Source organism: Dendrobates tinctorius, unplaced genomic scaffold (genome assembly GCF_039654945.1).
Source record: "Dendrobates tinctorius isolate UK_male_01 unplaced genomic scaffold, ASM3965494v1 ptg000059l, whole genome shotgun sequence".
Classification (NCBI taxonomy): Eukaryota; Metazoa; Chordata; class Amphibia; order Anura; family Dendrobatidae; genus Dendrobates; species Dendrobates tinctorius.
In genome coordinates this window covers 22,622,057-22,640,312 of record NW_027361727.1, presented here as the reverse complement: position 1 = coordinate 22,640,312, position 18,256 = coordinate 22,622,057, and the positions used below count along the sequence as shown (strand labels likewise).

Genomic DNA, 18,256 nt, shown 5'->3' with positions numbered 1-18,256 from the left:
GGTTGATCGCCAGCAACAAAACAAAAGCGGATTTGATAGCAGCCATCATGGAACACGACAATGCAGCGCCCCCCAATGTGAATGTGGAGGAGACCGAATTCCAGAGGGAGGTAAAGAACAGACTGGCGTTCCATGGCCCAAACCCTGCAGTGGAGATCATACGAGAGGTAATGGCTGATGTGCGTACTGATCTGAAGGAAAAGATGGCCGAGCGGACCAGGATAGAGCTAGCCAAGATGGAGATGGCAGAGCGGACCAAAGTGGAGCTGGCCAAGATGGAGATGGCAGAGCGGAGAGAGGAGAGTCAGCGAGCAGGGGGAGCTCTGGCCTTCGATCAGGTACCTTCAACAGTAAGCCACAAAAAGATCCAGTACAATGCCTTCCGACAGTTGGGGGAGGCAGAGGAAGACATTGATGGCTTTCTGCAGGACTTTGAGCGGCAGTGTGCTCTTCATCAAGTAAAGCCGGAGGAACGGGTTCAGATTCTGGCCAGCAAGCTGACAGGCCGGGCAGCGGACGCCTATCGCATGGTACCTGATGAGGACTGTATGGACTATGAGCAGATCAAAGAAGTGATCTTGGCCCTATATGCGCTGACACCAGAGGCCTACCGCCAAAAGTTCCATGGACTTATAAAACGCGTAACCGATACCCACGCTGAACGGGCCTGTAAATTACGGCGGTCACTGCTACAGTGGGTACAAGGGAGCCAAGCAACCACTAAGGAGGACGTCCTCCAGCTCTTCCTGTTAGAACGATTCTTTAATGGACTAAACCCCGAGACACAGGAATGGCTTCGGGACAGGCGGCCAACGACTCTTGAGGAAGCCGCTCGTCTGGCCGATGAACATCATGATGCCAGGAGGCCGCAGTTGTCCGGATCAAAGGTGGTCCCTAGGGGCCCGCCCATGAACCTGGAGGGCCCCAAACCACCGAAGATTGTAGGGGGACCAGCTAGAAACCCGGCCTACAACAGTCCCCCTGGGGCACGATGCCACACCTGTCGTCAGCTGGGCCACCTGCAAAGACAATGCCCCAACCGGACTCAGCATACCCAGTGGCCAAAGGCGGGAACAGCTACCTTCAGCCGGGCTGCTGTACACTGCTACCAAGGTGAAGCTGACCCGGCATTGGTGGCTACGATTAATCAAGGGGTGGAAGAGATGGAGGAAGTGCTGCATGAAGTAGACCCCGTGCAGGCAGCCCGGGCAGATAATCGACAACAGCATCGACAAGTCGTGTGGGTTAATGGGAAACGTATGCAGGGACTAAGAGATTCCGGGGCAACTTTGACCCTTGTGAAGCCTCATCTCGTCCGGGACCAAGAGAAGACGGACCGGACAGTGGCAGTCCGTGTAGCAGGGGGAGCCATACATCGACTACCCACTGCCAGGATTCACCTGAACTGGGGAGTCGGGGATGGCCTTGTTGAGGTCGGCTTGATGGAGGATTTGCCTGCAGACGTCTTGCTGGGAAATGACTTGGGGCCCATGTTGTCTGCATTCTCGGTGGCCCCTCTGGCTGAGACATATCCTGTGACCACCCGGAGACAAGCTCGAGCTGCGGAGGTGGAATCACACTCAGAGGCCCAGGTAAGACATTCCAGCCCTACACGTATTCCCATAGCCAGACACATTTCTTGGGCCACCCCAGATGAATTTAAGAGGGAGTTACTTGAGGATCCTTCATTAGAGGGATATCGTGGGAAGGCACAGGAGGGGAGAGGGGTAATGGAAGGGGAACAGTTTGTATGGAAGCAGGGACTCCTCTACCGGATCACAGAGCAGCACCACACAGGGACGAGCCCCACTATAAAACAACAGCTGGTAATTCCCAAGAAGTATAGGCAGGAGTTACTGCGAATCTCTCATGATATACCCTTGGCCGGGCACTTCGGCGTCAGTCGCACCAGGCATCGTCTGACCCAAAACTTCTTTTGGCCGGGGGTAACATATGAAGTTAGTCAGTGCTGCCAGACCTGTCACAGTTGTCAGCGCATTGGCAAGAGGGGGGATCGATGCAAGGCCAGATTACGCCCCTCCCCATTGTGGAGGAACCATTTAGCCGAGTAGCGGTCGATCTGATAGGGCCGTTAGCCAAACCCAGTCCGTCCGGGAAAAAGTAGATACTGACAGTGGTAGATTATGCCACACGGTATCCAGAGGCGGTTGCGTTACCTAACATACTGGAAGAGACGGTGGCGGCCGCCCTGCTCCAGGTTTTTTCACGGGTTGGATTTCCCCGGGAGATTATCTCGGACCAGGGTACCCAGTTTACAGCAGAGGTGACCCACCAACTGTGGAAGCTGTGCGGCGTAAAGTCCATTAGAAGCGCCCCATACCACCCGCAAACCAATGGGTTGTGTGAACGCTTTAACGGGACATTAAAACAGCTCATTGGGACTTTTACCAGGACCTACAGGGACTGGGAGAAATTCTTGCCACACCTCCTGTTTGCCTATCGGGAGGTGCCCCAAGAATCCACGGGGTTCTCCCCGTTCGAGCTGGTATACGGGAGACGGGTAAGGGGACCCCTAGACTTAGTGCTGGAACACTGGGAAGGGGAGGGCCTCATAGAAGGGGTACCTATTGTACCCTATGTGCTGGAATTCCGGGACCGCCTACAGGAGCTGACCCAGGTTGTACGTGAGAACCTGCAGGCGACACAGCGGCGCCAGCGCTTATGGTACGATCGGAGGACCAGAGAGCGCACTTTGGAAATAGGACAGAAGGTCCTGGTGTTAGCGCCTACTAAGCAGAATAAGTTTCAAGCTGCATGGCAGGGGCCCTACCAGGTAGTGGGGAAAATAGCCGACACAACCTATAATGTCGCCGATTGTAATGACCCCAGGGTTATCCGCATGTTCCACGTGAATAAGCTGAAGCCCTACCGGGAGCTCCCTGAAGAGATAGTGGCCATCTGTGCACCTGAAGCAGAGGATTTAGCCGGACTTCCCTTGCCGGATGTCTTAGGGGAAAGGACTCAGTCTAAAACATGGGACCAGGTACACTTGGGCGAAGACCTAGGCCCCCGGGAGAGACAGCAGGCGGAGGCGTTGTTGAGGCTGCGACAGAGGATGTTTTCAGAGAGACCGGGGTACACTCGCCTGGCACAACACAAGGTTGAGACCCAGGATCAGACCCCCCTGCGACAAAACCCCTTCCGCGTCCCTGAGTCTGTACGAGAGGGGATGCGACAAGAGATTCAAGAGATGCTGCGTTTAGGGGTCATTGAAGAGTCAGATAGTCCCTGGGGATTCCCCGTAGTGTTAGTGCCCAAGAAGGATGGGACTACACGGTTTTGTGTAGACTATCGTAAGCTCAATGAGAAAACAGTGACGGATGCATATCCCATGCAGCGTGTGGATGAGTTGTTAGACCGGCTGGTGGGGGCAAAGTATTTGACCACCATCGATCTATGCAAAGGCTACTGGCAGATTCCCCTTGGTCCTGACGCTATTCCCAAGTCGGCATTTGTCACCCCGTTCGGCTTATTCCAGTTTCGAGTTATGCCATTCGGGATGAAGAATGCCCCGGCGACCTTCCAAAGGCTGGCTGACCAGGCTTCTGGATGGTCTCCAGGACTATGCTTGTGCCTACCTGGACGATATCGCCATCTACAGTGCGACATAGGAAGAGCATCTAAATCACCTAGAGACAGTATTGGACAGGATCCACCAGGCCGGAATCACCCTGAACCCAAACAAGTGTCACGTGGGCAAAGCAGAGGTTCAGTATTTAGGGCATTGGGTGGGAAGTGAGAAACAGCGACCAGAACCAGCCAAGATTGAGGCCATAGCCAAATGGCCCATACCACGCACTAAAACCCAGGTCATGGCGTTTCTAGGGACAGCGGGATATTACAGGAAATTCGTTCCCAATTACAGCAGCGTAGCCAAGCCCCTCACTGATCTGACCCGTAAGAACCAACCCTGCCAGGTAACCTGGACCTCAGAGTGTGAGGAAGCCTTCCGCCAACTAAAGGACGCCCTCACCAATACCCCTGTATTGGCCGCACCCGATCCAACTAAACGTTTCCTTGTTCACACAGACGCTTCTATGTTTGGATTGGGGACAGTACTGAGCCAAGTCGGGCCGGACGGCCAAGAACACCCGGTAGCTTACCTGAGTCGGAAACTACTGCCCCGTGAAGTAGGCTATGCGGCCATCGAGAAGGAGTGCCTGGCGGTAGTATGGGCACTCAAGAAGTTGCAACCATATTTGTATGGACGACAGTTTTCCCTCCTAACGGACCATAATCCCCTAGTCTGGCTTAATTGGGTCTCCGGAGACAACGCCAGATTGCTGCGGTGGAGTTTAGCCCTACAACCTCTGGACTTCACCATCCACTACAGACCCGGCAAACAAACCGGTAACGCCGATGGACTAAGTCGACAAACGGAACTTGTACCAACCCCATAAACTTCGGTCATCCCCAAACCGATCCGTTGAGGATCAGACTGTGTATGCCGATCGCGTCGCTGAAAAGGGGGAGCCGTGTTACAGAACCACTCAGCACCCAGAATATGTTGTGCAGTTATATGTATATATAATAGGTTCAAAGTGAGATGCATGTCCCTAATGTATCAGCAGTGTCCGCCCTCCCCCCACCTTTGTAATTCCCACAGTAAACATCCGCAGGCTCCGGCCACCTGCGGCTTTTGTAATGCATGTCTGGCCTGACGCTTGTCTATTGGCCTGCCCTCTGTATCTGTGTGATATATATTCTGTGTCCTGTGAGTAAAGTGTTGTCAGACTGGAAATACGTGGAGAAGCAGTGATCTTTTATATGCGTCCATGCACTCAGAGGAATTCCAGCCAGCGTCATTCATTCAGACTCCAGCCAACGCAGAGCGGACCTCAGAAAACACGGGGTGGTACTGAAAGAGGTACCCCAGCTTGGAAGACCCCGTTACACTGGTGGCAGCCAGCGGGATTTGATACCCCTTCTACAGGAGGAAAGGAATGAATGGAAAATAATTACCAGAAGTTAAAGAGGACTACATTAAAAGACCTGGTGGAAGCCCGAGGGTTGATCGCCAGCAACAAAACAAAAGCGGATTTGATAGCAGCCATCATGGAACACGACAATGCAGCGCCCCCCAATGTGAATGTGGAGGAGACCGAATTCCAGAGGGAGGTAAAGAACAGACTGGCGTTCCATGGCCCAAACCCTGCAGTGGAGATCATACGAGAGGTAATGGCTGATGTGCGTACTGATCTGAAGGAAAAGATGGCCGAGCGGACCAGGATAGAGCTAGCCAAGATGGAGATGGCAGAGCGGACCAAAGTGGAGCTGGCCAAGATGGAGATGGCAGAGCGGAGAGAGGAGAGTCAGCGAGCAGGGGGAGCTCTGGCCTTCGATCAGGTACCTTCAACAGTAAGCCACAAAAAGATCCAGTACAATGCCTTCCGACAGTTGGGGGAGGCAGAGGAAGACATTGATGGCTTTCTGCAGGACTTTGAGCGGCAGTGTGCTCTTCATCAAGTAAAGCCGGAGGAACGGGTTCAGATTCTGGCCAGCAAGCTGACAGGCCGGGCAGCGGACGCCTATCGCATGGTACCTGATGAGGACTGTATGGACTATGAGCAGATCAAAGAAGTGATCTTGGCCCTATATGCGCTGACACCAGAGGCCTACCGCCAAAAGTTCCATGGACTTATAAAACGCGTAACCGATACCCACGCTGAACGGGCCTGTAAATTACGGCGGTCACTGCTACAGTGGGTACAAGGGAGCCAAGCAACCACTAAGGAGGACGTCCTCCAGCTCTTCCTGTTAGAACGATTCTTTAATGGACTAAACCCCGAGACACAGGAATGGCTTCGGGACAGGCGGCCAACGACTCTTGAGGAAGCCGCTCGTCTGGCCGATGAACATCATGATGCCAGGAGGCCGCAGTTGTCCGGATCAAAGGTGGTCCCTAGGGGCCCGCCCATGAACCTGGAGGGCCCCAAACCACCGAAGATTGTAGGGGGACCAGCTAGAAACCCGGCCTACAACAGTCCCCCTGGGGCACGATGCCACACCTGTCGTCAGCTGGGCCACCTGCAAAGACAATGCCCCAACCGGACTCAGCATACCCAGTGGCCAAAGGCGGGAACAGCTACCTTCAGCCGGGCTGCTGTACACTGCTACCAAGGTGAAGCTGACCCGGCATTGGTGGCTACGATTAATCAAGGGGTGGAAGAGATGGAGGAAGTGCTGCATGAAGTAGACCCCGTGCAGGCAGCCCGGGCAGATAATCGACAACAGCATCGACAAGTCGTGTGGGTTAATGGGAAACGTATGCAGGGACTAAGAGATTCCGGGGCAACTTTGACCCTTGTGAAGCCTCATCTCGTCCGGGACCAAGAGAAGACGGACCGGACAGTGGCAGTCCGTGTAGCAGGGGGAGCCATACATCGACTACCCACTGCCAGGATTCACCTGAACTGGGGAGTCGGGGATGGCCTTGTTGAGGTCGGCTTGATGGAGGATTTGCCTGCAGACGTCTTGCTGGGAAATGACTTGGGGCCCATGTTGTCTGCATTCTCGGTGGCCCCTCTGGCTGAGACATATCCTGTGACCACCCGGAGACAAGCTCGAGCTGCGGAGGTGGAATCACACTCAGAGGCCCAGGTAAGACATTCCAGCCCTACACGTATTCCCATAGCCAGACACATTTCTTGGGCCACCCCAGATGAATTTAAGAGGGAGTTACTTGAGGATCCTTCATTAGAGGGATATCGTGGGAAGGCACAGGAGGGGAGAGGGGTAATGGAAGGGGAACAGTTTGTATGGAAGCAGGGACTCCTCTACCGGATCACAGAGCAGCACCACACAGGGACGAGCCCCACTATAAAACAACAGCTGGTAATTCCCAAGAAGTATAGGCAGGAGTTACTGCGAATCTCTCATGATATACCCTTGGCCGGGCACTTCGGCGTCAGTCGCACCAGGCATCGTCTGACCCAAAACTTCTTTTGGCCGGGGGTAACATATGAAGTTAGTCAGTGCTGCCAGACCTGTCACAGTTGTCAGCGCATTGGCAAGAGGGGGGATCGATGCAAGGCCAGATTACGCCCCCTCCCCATTGTGGAGGAACCATTTAGCCGAGTAGCGGTCGATCTGATAGGGCCGTTAGCCAAACCCAGTCCGTCCGGGAAAAAGTAGATACTGACAGTGGTAGATTATGCCACACGGTATCCAGAGGCGGTTGCGTTACCTAACATACTGGAAGAGACGGTGGCGGCCGCCCTGCTCCAGGTTTTTTCACGGGTTGGATTTCCCCGGGAGATTATCTCGGACCAGGGTACCCAGTTTACAGCAGAGGTGACCCACCAACTGTGGAAGCTGTGCGGCGTAAAGTCCATTAGAAGCGCCCCATACCACCCGCAAACCAATGGGTTGTGTGAACGCTTTAACGGGACATTAAAACAGCTCATTGGGACTTTTACCAGGACCTACAGGGACTGGGAGAAATTCTTGCCACACCTCCTGTTTGCCTATCGGGAGGTGCCCCAAGAATCCACGGGGTTCTCCCCGTTCGAGCTGGTATACGGGAGACGGGTAAGGGGACCCCTAGACTTAGTGCTGGAACACTGGGAAGGGGAGGGCCTCATAGAAGGGGTACCTATTGTACCCTATGTGCTGGAATTCCGGGACCGCCTACAGGAGCTGACCCAGGTTGTACGTGAGAACCTGCAGGCGACACAGCGGCGCCAGCGCTTATGGTACGATCGGAGGACCAGAGAGCGCACTTTGGAAATAGGACAGAAGGTCCTGGTGTTAGAGCCTACTAAGCAGAATAAGTTTCAAGCTGCATGGCAGGGGCCCTACCAGGTAGTGGGGAAAATAGCCGACACAACCTATAATGTCGCCGATTGTAATGACCCCAGGGTTATCCGCATGTTCCACGTGAATAAGCTGAAGCCCTACCGGGAGCTCCCTGAAGAGATAGTGGCCATCTGTGCACCTGAAGCAGAGGATTTAGCCGGACTTCCCTTGCCGGATGTCTTAGGGGAAAGGACTCAGTCTAAAACATGGGACCAGGTACACTTGGGCGAAGACCTAGGCCCCCGGGAGAGACAGCAGGCGGAGGCGTTGTTGAGGCTGCGACAGAGGATGTTTTCAGAGAGACCGGGGTACACTCGCCTGGCACAACACAAGGTTGAGACCCAGGATCAGACCCCCCTGCGACAAAACCCCTTCCGCGTCCCTGAGTCTGTACGAGAGGGGATGCGACAAGAGATTCAAGAGATGCTGCGTTTAGGGGTCATTGAAGAGTCAGATAGTCCCTGGGGATTCCCCGTAGTGTTAGTGCCCAAGAAGGATGGGACTACACGGTTTTGTGTAGACTATCGTAAGCTCAATGAGAAAACAGTGACGGATGCATATCCCATGCAGCGTGTGGATGAGTTGTTAGACCGGCTGGTGGGGGCAAAGTATTTGACCACCATCGATCTATGCAAAGGCTACTGGCAGATTCCCCTTGGTCCTGACGCTATTCCCAAGTCGGCATTTGTCACCCCGTTCGGCTTATTCCAGTTTCGAGTTATGCCATTCGGGATGAAGAATGCCCCGGCGACCTTCCAAAGGCTGGCTGACCGGGCTTCTGGATGGTCTCCAGGACTATGCTTGTGCCTACCTGGACGATATCGCCATCTACAGTGCGACATAGGAAGAGCATCTAAATCACCTAGAGACAGTATTGGACAGGATCCACCAGGCCGGAATCACCCTGAACCCAAACAAGTGTCACGTGGGCAAAGCAGAGGTTCAGTATTTAGGGCATTGGGTGGGAAGTGAGAAACAGCGACCAGAACCAGCCAAGATTGAGGCCATAGCCAAATGGCCCATCCCACGCACTAAAACCCAGGTCATGGCGTTTCTAGGGACAGCGGGATATTACAGGAAATTCGTTCCCAATTACAGCAGCGTAGCCAAGCCCCTCACTGATCTGACCCGTAAGAACCAACCCTGCCAGGTAACCTGGACCTCAGAGTGTGAGGAAGCCTTCCGCCAACTAAAGGACGCCCTCACCAATACCCCTGTATTGGCCGCACCCGATCCAACTAAACGTTTCCTTGTTCACACAGACGCTTCTATGTTTGGATTGGGGGCAGTACTGAGCCAAGTCGGGCCGGACGGCCAAGAACACCCGGTAGCTTACCTGAGTCGGAAACTACTGCCCCGTGAAGTAGGCTATGCGGCCATCGAGAAGGAGTGCCTGGCGGTAGTATGGGCACTCAAGAAGTTGCAACCATATTTGTATGGACGACAGTTTTCCCTCCTAACGGACCATAATCCCCTAGTCTGGCTTAATTGGGTCTCCGGAGACAACGCCAGATTGCTGCGGTGGAGTTTAGCCCTACAACCTCTGGACTTCACCATCCACTACAGACCCGGCAAACAAAACGGTAACGCCGATGGACTAAGTCGACAAACGGAACTTGTACCAACCCCATAAACTTCGGTCATCCCCAAACCGATCCGTTGAGGATCAGACTGTGTATGCCGATCGCGTCGCTGAAAAGGGGGAGCCGTGTTACAGAACCACTCAGCACCCAGAATATGTTGTGCAGTTATATGTATATATAATAGGTTCAAAGTGAGATGCATGTCCCTAATGTATCAGCAGTGTCCGCCCTCCCCCCACCTTTGTAATTCCCACAGTAAACATCCGCAGGCTCCGGCCACCTGCGGCTTTTGTAATGCATGTCTGGCCTGACGCTTGTCTATTGGCCTGCCCTCTGTATCTGTGTGATATATATTCTGTGTCCTGTGAGTAAAGTGTTGTCAGACTGGAAATACGTGGAGAAGCAGTGATCTTTTATATGCGTCCATGCACTCAGAGGAATTCCAGCCAGCGTCATTCATTCAGACTCCAGCCAACGCAGAGCGGACCTCAGAAAACACGGGGTGGTACTGAAAGAGGTACCCCAGCTTGGAAGACCCGTTACAAAGATATTGTCCATTACTTGGACAACACCTTTCTTAACTGCTGAAGCCCCTGAAGAAAAATAAAAAAAAATTATATTCACCCCAATGTTGGTGCAGGCCCTCCCAGTGCTCTCATGATAGTGGCTGTAGCACTCACATGACATAACAATCAGCGAACACCAGTGGCATCACGACCACAGTCGCTGATTACTGATCTTTCATAGAATCATATTTTGTCCCTGGTATCCTTAGACAGCTGTTTGGTCTTGGCCGTGATGAAGAGGTTGGAATGTGATTGATTGAGAGTGTGGACAGGTATCTTTTATACAGGTAACGAGTTCAAACAGGTGCAATTAATACAGGTAATGAGCGCAGAGTAGGAGGCTTCTTACAGAAAAACTAACAGGGTCTGCGTGAGCCAGAATTCTTGCTGGTTGGTCGAATACCATATATACTCGAGTATAAGCCGTACCCCCCTAATTTTGCCACAAAAAACTGGGAAAACTTATTGACTCGAGTATAAGCCTAGGGTGCAAAATGCAGCAGCTACTGGTAAATTTCAAAAATAAAAAGAGATACCAATAAGCATAATTAACTGAGACATCAGTAGGTTAAATGTTTTTGAATATCCATATTGAATCAGGAGCCCCATATAATGCTCCATACAGTTCATGATGGCCCCATAAGATGCTCCATACAAAATACACCCCATATAATGCTGCACAAAGGTTAATAATGACCCCATATGCTGCTCCATAAAGGTTATGGCCCTATAAGATGCTCCATAGATTATGCCCCCATAAGATGCACCATAGATTATGCCCCCATATGCTGCTCCATAGATTATGCCCCCATATGATGCTCCCATATATTATGCCCCCATATGCTGCCCCCATAAGATGCTCCATAGATTATGCCCCCATGTGCTGCAGCTGCAAATAAAAATAAAAAAATGACATACTCACCTCTCCGTCGCTGGGGACCAGGTGCCGGTGTCACTGCTGGCTCAGGACTCGGCACCTGAGATATTCACCTTTCCCGGGTCCGTCACTGCTCGCCGCTGTCTGCCACGTCATCTGTCAGTGACGTTCAGGCAGCAGAGGGCACGGCGCGCACTAACCACGTCACTGCGCCCTCTGCTGCCTGAATGTCACTAACAGAGGATGCAGCAGACAGCAGCAAGTAGCGATGGACCAGGGACAGGTGAATATAGCCTATACTTACCCCCTCCTGCCGCGGTATCTGCAGCCCCATTCTCCCACGGTCTCCCTTCCTGCCTTCAGCGGTCACGTGGTACCGCTTATTAAACTCATGAATATGCCCATTGGTCTCTAGTTACACCACTGGCAGACAGATAATAGACTGCTTTGCTGACACTTCCCCTGGACGTATTCAGGAGGTGTGTGTACTGCAGTCTAATAGTGGGGGCTGAATGTTTTGTCACGTGAGCGCCAGGAGATCAGGAACTAACACTGCTGGAACGACGACAGTGCGGGAGGCAAGTATACAGTCTTTTTTTATTTTACTTAGGAGTAAAGGCTGTCCAAGTAGTGGACTATTCTCACAATTCTTACACATAATATAGAACCCCCACCTAGTAAACAGTATGTAGACAGACGTGGAAGTAATGACAGTCCATAACAGTGATACAATGTAACAAATGCAACCTATACAGTGTAACAAAACACTGACCTCATCCAGTTGGCGCAGCTCTCGTCGGTGCAGTCAATGGATTTATACTTGTTGTCGTTATCCACTATCTACAAAAAAGTTAAAGATAGAAAAGTACAGATTCCTCTTAACCCTTTGAGGAGCCATCACTTTTTTCTTGATTTTTTTTTTTGCAGTTATGAGGCCTTGGGTTTGGCAGAATAACTGATATTTTTTTAACGTCACCTCTTAATTTACGGAATGTATACAATGAATAGAATTCTCTTGAACAGAAGCTGTTCTGCGGTCCCTGGCAGCGGCAACTACACAAGTCATGGAGACGAGCCAGGTGGGGGGGTATTGAGCGTGCGATCCCCACAGATCTGATATTGATGACCTATCCTGAGATAGATCCACTGACTGGACAACTCTTTTAATGTTTATTAATATAATGTGTTGGAAAAAAAAAATTGCAATTCTATTGCAATTTGTGGGTTTCATTTTACTTTATCCTACGGGTCACTGCATTTAGGGCAATACCAAACTTACATATTTTTTATAATCAGAATTTTTGTTTTGCAGCATAAGCAGAAAGTATATAATTACCACCACGTTCCTGGCGGAGGCACGATAATAGCAATTCTGGCAATTTTTTATTTCGGAATAAACATGTAATATTTACATACTTGAGACTTTTTCGCCCATGACGATGCTATTTTCCTGGAATATTTAGGTTTTTTAAATAATTTTAAAACTTTTTTCTTTCTTTTACTCACCCTATTACTACTTGATTGCTGATACGAGGCTGTATTACACTCCGTCCGATAGGAGGCGAGCTGCACTGTGTGTACAGAGCTGTGCTATTCTGGTCTGTCCACTGTCATCCAGCCATTGCAGGAGATTAAATCAGCTGATTGGGGGGGATACCACATCAGCCCCCCATCGATCTGATATCGAGGACCTGATATTGTCCAGTAATGGACAACCCTTTTAAAGGGTTGGTTTATGCTCTTATTTTATTCCCCTAAGTATGTCAGATTTTTTTGCATTCACCATAATTACATTGCTTGACAAAGACGGGTCACCGTTGAAACGTTACCATCTGAGGATCAGTAAAGTATCCACTTTTTTCACATTTAATTTGTGTGCTGCCTATTTTTTTTCCTTTTGTATATATATATATATATATATATATATATATATATATATATATATATATATATATATATATATATACACACACACACAGTACAGACCAAAAGTTTGGACACACCTTCTCAGTCAAAGCATTTTCTTTATTTTCATGACTATGAAAATTGTAGATTCACTCTGAAGGCATCAAACCTATGAATTACCACATGTGGAATTATATAATTAACAAAAAAGTGTGACACAACTGAAAATATGTCTTATATTCTAGGTTCTCCAAAGTAGCCACCTTTTGCTTTGATTTCTGCTTTGCACACTCTTGGCATTCTCTTGATGAGCTTCAAGAGGTAGTCACCAGAAATGGTTTTCACTTCACAGGTGTGCCCTGTCAGGTTAAATAAGTGGGATTTCTTGCCTTATAAATGGGGTTGGCATCATCAGTTGTGTTGTGCAGAAGTCTGGTGGATACACAGCCGATAGTCCTACTGAATAGACTATTAGAATTTGTATTATGGCAAGAAAAAGGCAGCTGAGTAAAGAAAAACGAGTGGCCATCATTACTTTAAGAAATGAAGGTTAGTCAGTCCGAAAAATTGTGAAAACTTTGAAAGTGTCCCCAAGTGGATTGGCAAAACCCATCAAGCGCTACAAAGAAACTGGCTCACATGAGGACCGCCCCAGGAAAGGAAGACCAAGAGTCACCTCTGCTGCGGAGGATAAGTTCATCCGAGTCACCAGCCTCAGAAATCGCAGGTTAACAGCAGCTCAGATTAGAGACCAGGTCAGTGCCACACAGAGTTCTAGCAGCAGACACATCTCTACAACAACTGTTAAGAGGAGACTTTGTGCAGCAGGCCTTCATGGTAAAATAGCTGCTAGGAAACCACTGCTAAGGACAGGCCACAAGCAGAAGAGACTTGTTTGGGCTAGAGAACACAAGGAATGGACATTAGACCAGTGGAAATCTGTGCTTTGGTCTGATGAGTCCAAATTTGAGATCTTAGGTTCCAACCACCATGTCTTTGCGCGACGCAGAAAAGGTGAACGGATGGACTCTACATGCCTGGTTCCCACCGTGAAGCATGGAGGAGGAGGTGTGATGGTGTGGGGGTGCTTTGCTGGTGACACTGTTGGGGATTTATTCAAAATTGAAGGCATACTGAACCAGCATGGCTACCACAGCATCTTGCAGCGGCATGCTATTCCATCCAGTTTGCGCTTAGTTGCACCATCATTTATTTTTCAACAGGACAATGGCCTCAAACACACCTCCAGGCTGTGTAAGGGCTATTTGACCAAGAAGGAGAGTGATGGGGTGCTACGCCAGATGACCTGGCCTCCACAGTCACCAGATCTGAACCAAATCGAGATGGTTAGGGGTGAGCTAGACCACAGAGTGAAGGCAAAAGGGCAAATAAGTGCTAAGCATCTCTTCAAGACTGTTGGAAGACCATTTCTGGTGACTACCACTTGAAGCTCATCAAGAGAATGCCAAGAGTGTGCAAAGCAGTAATCAAAGCAAAAGGTGGCTACTTTGAAGAACCTAGAATATAAGACATATTTTCAGTTGTTTCACACTTTAATTATGTAATTCCACATGTGATAATTCATTGTTTTGATGCCTTCAGAATGAATCTCCAATTTTCATAGTCATGAAAATAAAGAAAACTCTTTGAATGAGAAGGTGTGTCCAAACTTTGGTCTGTACAGTATACATGTACATGTAGCCAGTGTATTAGATATTTACTATTACAGTTTTTTGTGTTCTAAAGTTGTATTCCAATAAATAGATATTATGTTCTATCTAAACATCTTGATTATTAGATCATAGAAATGATTAAATGTCTGATGTTCACATTGTACTACAATACATTTTTCACTTAAATATAAGCAATAAATGTGGGAGTCGGAGTCGTGGAGTCGGAGTTGGAGTCGGTGTAAGGGAAATTGAGGAGTCGGAGTCGCAGGTTTGGCTTACCGACTCCACAGCCCTGAAATTTAGTATTGAGACTTTATTCTGCATACGCACCAGCCAGGAGAAGAATCCCGATGACTGGTCCTGGGACGAGATCTTCCCCTCGTATGGCCCGTACATCTGCCCTTTGGGTATGACATCATTCACACAGCGCACTTCACTCTCCCCAGTGTCGTCCTTCACCACCTCGATCCCACATGGAGCTGTTAGCGCTGCCCGATCCGGTATGCCAAGGGGAACATGTGTGTCCGGCACCAGGACCGGGGGTCCATGACTTGGACACTCATCGACAAAGTGTTCCTGGCAAAGTTCACAGACTGGAGTGGGAAAGAAAAGGGATTAAATGAGCTTATGACCCCAATAGTGACTGCTGACCGCTACCATTCATTACAGTATAACTCAGCTTTCTAATACATTTTCTGTACCAATCCCTTCAATTTCATGATCTCTGCTGGCTTCATTAAACGGTAATCTGAGTGTTCCCTCTTTTGTAATAAAAGCACAAGTCAGTACAGATTTCTATGCTCTGTTTGATAAACTTTTCATTACAAGCAATTTTACGGAATCTCTGCCTCAACTGTTTTAGCTTAAATTGGTTGTTTAGTTCAGAAGACCCATTTCCATCCACCTTCCGAGGAGTTTATAGAGGGGGGTCCTGTATTCAGGGTACAGTGTTTCTCTCTCTCTGTATGACTGACAACTCACTGATGTGAATGACAACTGTGTAATGCTACACTTCCCCTGAGGTGGCGCTGCAGGGAAATTACCCCACAAACTACAGTTATTTCTGGGGCTCTCATCAGGAGGACACCTCGTGATATCTTGATTGTCATGGGACCCTTCTCAAAGAGTAGTGAGTCAAATCTCCCAAGGAGCTGAGCACTCTGAAGCTTGTCACTGGTGGGCAGAAAGTGACTGTCCAATGCCACCAAAAATTATGAAAACTCATTTTATAATCTGCTGAAATGCTAGATTTAGAAAAACGCTTAATATTCACATATAACACCATGTGCACAGAGTCATATTTATATGAGAACTCCACATTGTACTATTCCAATTTAGCGTTCCCTTTGTCATTCGGGTGTCTACCTACACACATTATAAATCTCTATATCTCTATATATAAAACTGAATGTGTGTGTGTGTCACCAACCAATCAAGAAGCATCTTTCATTTCACCAGAGATGTTCAAAAGAAGCTGAGCTGTGATTGGTTGCTATGAGCAAGTTTATCCACTTGACAACACCTCAGCAGACACTGACATGGTGGGAGAAATCTAGCATCCCTGGGAACATAAGCTCCCAGCCATTGTCTGCCCCCCTGAAAGGAGCAGAGAGCACAAGACAGAAATGAATCCCCCCTCCCGTGCCCATATTCCCATCACACATTATCCATCCCGTAGGCACATCTTCCCTCTTAAAGGGATCCCCGGTATGGAAGTCAGGGCAAATCCATCCAGTGCTTTATTTCTGACCCCAGACTCTCTTAAAGGGATCCTGTTGTGAGTTCATTTTCCCCTTCACTACTAAGGCCCGAGGAACTCCCTCTTTTGGTAAAGAAAGGTAGTGCGCTTGATTATCAAACACCTGAGTCTGATGATGATGACTGGCTGAGTGGAGTTACTGACTGGATATAAGGCTGCCGACGCCCTTCTGCCCTGCGGGTGATTTCTCTGTGGGATCCTTGGAGACCAGTCTGAATTCCTGCTCTTCTAAAGCTAAGTTTTCTGCTCGGCTTTTTGCATTCTTGCTTTGACTTTGTTTTGCTTTGTTTTTCTGGATTTCTGCCATTCCCTGCTGGGGTGTGCTGAATTCCTTTAGCTCTGTCTTCTGAAAATACCTGAGTGCTGATTTAGTTTTTGAAGCCTAGCTGCTTCAGGGTCTTTTTCATATCAGCTTGTTGGCTTATGTCTTTGATAGGGTTTTGGCAGATTGCAGACAGCAACCTTCCTTTCCTGTTCTGTTTAGTTAGCTTGGGCCCCGTCTTTGCTCAGTCTATCTTTCTATCTGTGCGAGTGTTTTTTCATCTTGCTTCACCGTCATTATATGTTGGGGGCTGCCTTTTACTTTGGGGTCTGCTCTGGGGCAGTTTAGATTTCCTTTTCTGTCTTTAGGCTATTTAGCGCTCCGGCTGTGATCGAGGGGTCTAGGGCATCGTAGGAACCCCCCCACGGCTACTGCTAGTTGTGTTGATAGGTTCAGGGGTCTGCAATCTGATAGTTGCCAACTTCTCTGGTTTTCTGTACGTAGCTTCTATTTTTGTGTTTGCCTCCTACGGTGACTCAATCATAACAGAATCACCCGCCATACCGCAGATCCTAGGGTACTCTATAGCAGGAAAGAATTGTAAAAAAAAAAAAAAAAAAGTGTGTATATTTTTTCCTCTATATCTCTGAGGCCGTAGGGGGAATTTTTTTTTTTTCTCAATGGAGATAAAGCAATTGTCTGATCGTGTGGAGCAGCTCGCTGCGGAAGTGCGGGGAATTTCCGCCTACCTTGCTCATTCACATGCTGCTGAACCAGATTCCTACACTTGATGTATTTTTTGGGGATCGGTCTAAATTTTTGAATTTCAAAAATAATTGTAAATTATTTTTTGCCTTGAAGCCTAACTTGTCAGGGAGCTCCGCGCAGCAGGTTAAAATTGTCATCTCTTTGCTGCGTGGCGATCCCCAGGATTGGGCGTTTTCTTTGAAACCAGATGATCCTATTCTGACTAACGTGAACGCATTTTTTCAGGCCTTGGGGTTGTTGTATGACGAACCTAATGCCATTGATCAGGCTGAAAAGACCCTGCTGGCATTGAACCAGGGTCGTGATTCTGCTGAATTGTACTGTCAAAAATTCCGAAAGTGGGCAGTACTTACTACCTGGAATGATAATGCCTTGGCTGCTCTCTTTCGGAAGGGGTTGTCAGAAGCCGTAAAAGATACTATGGTGGGATTTCCTGTTCCCTCTGGTCTTGACGATTCTATGTCATTAGCCATTCAGGTTGATCGGCGTTTGCGCGAACGCAAAGCTGCACGAGAGGTGTTGCCACCTGTTGAACAAATGTCTGAACCTATGCAATGTGATAGAGTTTTTTCCAGAGAGCAGCGTCAGGAGTTCAGAAGGCGTAATAAGTTGTGTTTTTTCTGTGGAGATGCCTTGCATATTATTTCTGTCTGTCCTAAACGAGAGAAACGCTTTGCACACACGTTTTCTGTTGGTGGTGTTCAACCTAAGTTTCTTTTGGCTATTACTCTGATCTGCTCCCTGTCCACATTTTCCGCCAAGGTTTTTGTGAATTCGGGAGCAGCCCTAAACCTAATGGACTTGGATTTTGCTAAACGTTGTGGATTTCCGATGACACCTCTGCAGACGCCTATCCCTTTGAGGGGGATTGATGCTACTCCTTTGGCTAAAAATAAACCTCAGTTTTGGACCCAGGTGGTAATGCGGGTCGCCCCAGACCATCAAGAAAATTGCAGATTTTTGGTGTTGCATAATCTGCATGATACTATTGTTCTGGGGTTTCCCTGGTTACAAATTCATAATCCAGTTTTGGATTGGAAATCTG

General features: G+C 49.0%; 1 protein-coding gene across 8 annotated transcripts in view; it reads right to left on the bottom strand.

The window, feature by feature from the left end:
* Nucleotides 1–18,256, bottom strand: part of PRDM11 (PR/SET domain 11) — an 87,996-nt gene that overhangs the window by 21,538 nt on the left and 48,202 nt on the right. For all 8 annotated transcript variants that reach the window (XM_073578587.1, XM_073578579.1, XM_073578582.1 and 5 more), the window contains 2 exons: nt 14,753–15,015; nt 11,617–11,684 (listed from right to left, as the gene is read on the bottom strand). In XM_073578587.1, the coding sequence (XP_073434688.1) occupies nt 11,617–11,684; nt 14,753–15,015 (331 nt within the window). The remainder of the gene's footprint in view (nt 1–11,616; nt 11,685–14,752; nt 15,016–18,256) is intronic.